General features: G+C 36.2%; 1 protein-coding gene across 1 annotated transcript in view; it reads right to left on the bottom strand.

Moving 5' to 3' along the window:
- Positions 1–4,237, bottom strand: part of LOC110445892 — a 37,537-nt gene extending 33,300 nt beyond the window's left edge. The window contains exons 1-2 of the mRNA XM_021490741.1: positions 4,138–4,237; positions 222–546 (exon numbers count right to left, since the gene is read on the bottom strand). Of these exons, the coding sequence (XP_021346416.1) occupies positions 222–546; positions 4,138–4,221 (409 nt within the window). The 5' untranslated portion in view covers positions 4,222–4,237. The remainder of the gene's footprint in view (positions 1–221; positions 547–4,137) is intronic.
- Positions 4,238–5,999: the final 1,762 nt, after the last annotated feature.

The following is a 5,999-nucleotide window of genomic DNA, read 5'->3' as shown; positions in this document are numbered from 1 at the left end:
CCCCGCCCAGATAGGTCTCTGGATCCGCCACTGTACTGCTAGCTTACATGACTGTTGTAATAAACGTAGGCCCTATTATGTTATTACATTTTCTAGTTGACAAATCAAATTTCTTATTAGTCATTGTGATTTTATAAGATTCCGACATTATTTGTAAATCATTGACACAATTGCTAAACTGAAAGAAATGTAATAAAATGAAACCAGCCCAAAATACTTACTGCCAACCCCGAACACGTGAAATACTAGTATCACAGCCACGCCAGAGAGTAGTCCAACCAATAGTACAATGATTAACACCGCAACAAAACAACGTTTTAACGACCCAGATTTCCTCTGGGTCCCACTGTTCGTCTCACGTGCGCTTTCCACGCGATCTCGCTTCGTGCTGGCGGGACTTGTTTCCGTTTCGAAGACATTGTCATCATCACTGTCAACACGTTTGTCAACAGTATATGTACTCGCTGCAAACCCAATGTTGGTGTAAATAAACTTGTTGTCTGCTTCAGTTGGTGACGGGGTCAAATCATGGCTCAGTTTGTATTTCTGAAACATAAAAAGCACGCATTTTAAGCTAAGTAAATATTGTAAGAATTTGTGTAACGATCGAGCTGGCACCCAACCAGACACTGGCCACGCTTGACGTTGCTGAGCTAGTGAGCGAGTCTCGGGGTTATACCACATCGGGGGGAAAAGCTAGCTTGTCAGTACGGCAGTAACTTCCCCTCATTTTCCTTGGCTGCTACATTGGTATGCTTTCATCTGAATGTTTGGTTTGGAAAATTTATGACATGATCAACATAGAGACTGAGCTGTCGACAGGATTTACTAGGGTACTGAATATTTATCGAGAGAGCATGGAATGAGTGAGAGATTGTAATTAAGAAAGGAAAAAGAAAAAATAACGGGGCGGGGGAGAAAAGTTAAATGTATAAAATGCTGCAGCTTGTTCTTTCTATCGCAAGATAAATTATATATGGTGATATAAATCCGGGCAAAGAAAATTCTGAAATTGGTTGTAACAAAAAAAAAAGATACAAATCTGTTAATTTTCACCAAATGAGAACGGCCAAGCTGCTAATACAATAATTAATTAAATTGTCTTAACTCTTTTCTTTAGAACTCTAATCGTTAAATAATAATTTCCGCAATAGTTCGTACTATAATTATCTGTAGATAGGATGTCAGGGCAAACATAATTCTTGAACTGATGGTAACAAAAACAAATGTACAGTTTCTGTTTATTTCCACCAAATGAGAACGGCTGAGCTACTATCATTATATCACATTTTTTGAACTTTTTTCTTTAGAACTCTAATCTTAAAATAATGATTTTTGCAATAGTTTGTCCTTAGTTTGATTCCGGGCAATTGAAGCCAGTGATCCCTGCTGGTGAGCTTATGTTAACCAGTTTACACTAGTCTTCCGTGGGGATCGAGCGGCTCCAGCTTGACTGGTTCAAACTACTTTATAACGAATCAATACAGTAAAGTAGATGTGTTTACGTCACAGATATTTTGTTTACAGTGCGCTGCACTCGATGCCCCGGTAGTACTGGGACGGTACAGCGACATATACGTAACAATACTCCAGCAGGCTACATGTGTATATGTATATAGGTATACAAACATATTTCCGAAACTAATCCGGGTTGTTTTATCAGAAAGAAACATAATAATATTTGTTAACATTCATAATAAGTGCGGCATATTCACTCTGCGCTATGCGCAATCCGAGGTCTATATATACTAACATATTCCACCTCAAATAGTGACACCCTCCTCTATCTACCATATATATACCCTCCTCTCTCTCCTATATATATACCCACCTCTATCTCCTATATCTATACACACCTCTATCTCCTATATATATACACACCTCTATCTCCTATATCTATACACACCTCTATCTCCTATATCTATACACACCTCTATCTCCTATATCTATACACACCTCTATCTCCTATATCTATACACACCTCTATCTCCTATATCTATACACACCTCTATCTCCTATATCTATACACACCTCTATCTCCTATATCTATACACACCTCTATCTCCTATATCTATACACACCTCTATCTCCTATATCTATACACACCTCTATCTCCTATATCTATACACACCTCTATCTCCTATATCTATACACACCTCTATCTCCTATATCTATACACACCTCTATCTCCTATATCTATACACACCTCTATCTCCTATATCTATACACACCTCTATCTCCTATATCTATACACACCTCTATCTCCTATATCTATACACACCTCTATCTCCTATATCTATACACACCTCTATCTCCTATATCTATACACACCTCTATCTCCTATATCTATACACACCTCTATCTCCTATATCTATACACACCTCTATCTCCTATATCTATACACACCTCTATCTCCTATATCTATACACACCTCTATCTCCTATATCTATACACACCTCTATCTCCTATATCTATACACACCTCTATCTCCTATATCTATACACACCTCTATCTCCTATATCTATACACACCTCTATCTCCTATATCTATACACACCTCTATCTCCTATATCTATACACACCTCTATCTCCTATATCTATACCCACCTCTATCTCCTATATCTATACACACCTCTATCTCCTATATCTATACACACCTCTATCTCCTATATCTATACACACCTCTATCTCCTATATCTATACACACCTCTATCTCCTATATCTATACACACCTCTATCTCCTATATCTATACACACCTCTATCTCCTATATCTATACACACCTCTATCTCCTATATCTATACACACCTCTATCTCCTATATCTATACACACCTCTATCTCCTATATCTATACACACCTCTATCTCCTATATCTATACACACCTCTATCTCCTATATCTATACACACCTCTATCTCCTATATCTATACACACCTCTATCTCCTATATCTATACACACCTCTATCTCCTATATCTATACACACCTCTATCTCCTATATCTATACACACCTCTATCTCCTATATCTATACACACCTCTATCTCCTATATCTATACACACCTCTATCTCCTATATCTATACACACCTCTATCTCCTATATCTATACACACCTCTATCTCCTATATCTATACACACCTCTATCTCCTATATCTATACACACCTCTATCTCCTATATCTATACACACCTCTATCTCCTATATCTATACACACCTCTATCTCCTATATCTATACACACCTCTATCTCCTATATCTATACACACCTCTATCTCCTATATCTATACACACCTCTATCTCCTATATCTATACACACCTCTATCTCCTATATCTATACACACCTCTATCTCCTATATCTATACACACCTCTATCTCCTATATCTATACACACCTCTATCTCCTATATCTATACACACCTCTATCTCCTATATCTATACACACCTCTATCTCCTATATCTATACCCACCTCTATCTCCTATATCTATACCCACCTCTATCTCCTATATCTATACACACCTCTATCTCCTATATCTATACCCACCTCTATCTCCTATATCTATACCCACCTCTATCTCCTATATCTATACACACCTCTATCTCCTATATCTATACCCACCTCTATCTCCTATATCTATACCCACCTCTATCTCCTATATCTATACACACCTCTATCTCCTATATCTATACACACCTCTATCTCCTATATCTATACCCACCTCTATCTCCTATATCTATACCCACCTCTATCTCCTATATCTATACACACCTCTATCTCCTATATCTATACCCACCTCTATCTCCTATATCTATACCCACCTCTATCTCCTATATCTATACACACCTCTATCTCCTATATCTATACCCACCTCTATCTCCTATATCTATACCCACCTCTATCTCCTATATCTATACACACCTCTATCTCCTATATCTATACCCACCTCTATCTCCTATATATATACCCACCTCTATCTCCTATATATATACCCACCTCTATCTCCTATATATATACCCACCTCTATCTCCTATATCTATACACACCTCTATCTCCTATATATATACCCACCTCTATCTCCCATATCTATACACACCTCTATCTCCCATATCTATACCCTCCTCTATCTCCTATATCTACACCAACACATACCCTGTTTCTGAGATCCCCCGTGGTTGACCTGCGTGTTTTGGTAGAATTGAAATCTCGTCCTTCCTCGGAATAGGTGTCCTCCATTTCTGATTTGTTATAATTCAAGTGTATCTATCCCAAGCTCCTGTACGTATAATACTTATCTCCGGTTTCTTGTCATAAACCTGGGGTCATTTCCCCTATTTTACAACATTCAAGATTTTTATTTACCCTTTGTTAAACGGATATGTGCGGAACAATAGATCAAATAGTCGATACCACAAATCCACTATATATAGATACAGATTCACACGATTTTGACAGTTTCATCCTGAAGTTATTTCACTATATTTTCATATATATATATATACATTTCCATATGCCATCGCATTGTATTGTATTATACGAGCACAATGCATTAATGATCAGGGCGAAGGGATATTTTTAAGAATAAGTTCACTTTTCAAGAGACATAACTGTAAGTACTCTTTAATGACATATTATAACATCATCGATCAAATTGCATATTTAAACATTATCACATAATAATCTAATCTTGCTTGTAACAAACATTTTCATTGGCTTAAGGTTATCATTTGACATATAATAAACATTATCAAGTGACATAAATGTGATAATTCCCATATAACATACTTGAATATTATCTCGTGACATATTGTAAACATTATCACGTTCACGTGACATAGATATATTGTAAACATTGTCACTTGACATACTTGAATATTAGCACGTGACATATTGTAAACATTATCACGTTCACGTGACATAGATATACTGTAAACATTGTCACTTGACATACTTGAATATTAGCACGTGATATATTGTAAACATTATCACATTCACGTGACATACATATGTACTGTAAACATTCTCACGTGACGTACTAAAATATTGTCACATGATATATTGTAAACATTATTACATTCACGCAGCATATGTACTGTTAACATTATCACGTGACGTACTTAAATATCATCGGGGTGACATGTTGAAAACATTATCACATTCACGTGATATACATGAACTGTAAACATTATCACGTGACATACTTAAAATTCCTCACGTGACATATGGTAAACATCATCACATGCACGTGACACACATTTACTGAAAACATTGTCACGTGATGTACAGTAACATTCTCACAGTACGAGCTCTAAATAGCCTCAAGCTTCATACAGCACATAAATACAAGCTTATCTGTCAGACGAAATATGTCTGACACATACAACTGAAATATGAATCTCCTACATCGGCATTATATCATAAATATGTTTTTGTTTTCTAAGATAAAACTTCATCTGTACATGTTATGGTACTTCCATTTTTCAAATGGGCGTTTTTTGTCAGAATATCAGATTTTTTACAATATATATTTTGCCCTTTTTAGACTTCGTATTTTGTGCTTTGAACCTGTTGTAACAAAATGATATACATGAGTGAAGTCAAACAGAGGTAACGTTAGAACGTTGTGTCGTACAAGCCTACCCGTATAAGTCCAACTCCTTCACTTATGTTGAAATCAGAGGAATTCCAATTCCTCGCCATTTGTAAATCAGATAGTTGCAATGGCGATGTCTTCAGCTCAAACAAGATACAACAAACTATAACAACAGGTGCAGTTTCATCCTGGAACTTGTAATATTTGCATTACATTTGTTTGTTTATCGCGGTACGGCTACCTCCCTAAGCACCAGTATTGATTAATACTTGTACCTGTGAACTGAGATTATTAGCAATATACGAGTATACGGAAGCACATTCTTACCACCACAATATAATTCCTTTTGACGTTATAACGACTAAACTTATTTAATTTTAACGATTAAATATGTCGTAAAGACTTAGCTACCGTATTTAAA

The sequence above is a fragment of the Mizuhopecten yessoensis genome, unplaced genomic scaffold (assembly GCF_002113885.1).
Source record: "Mizuhopecten yessoensis strain PY_sf001 unplaced genomic scaffold, ASM211388v2 scaffold2401, whole genome shotgun sequence".
Classification (NCBI taxonomy): Eukaryota; Metazoa; Mollusca; class Bivalvia; order Pectinida; family Pectinidae; genus Mizuhopecten; species Mizuhopecten yessoensis.
Note: the sequence above shows the minus strand (reverse complement) of the source record. Positions and strands in the feature narration are given on the sequence as shown.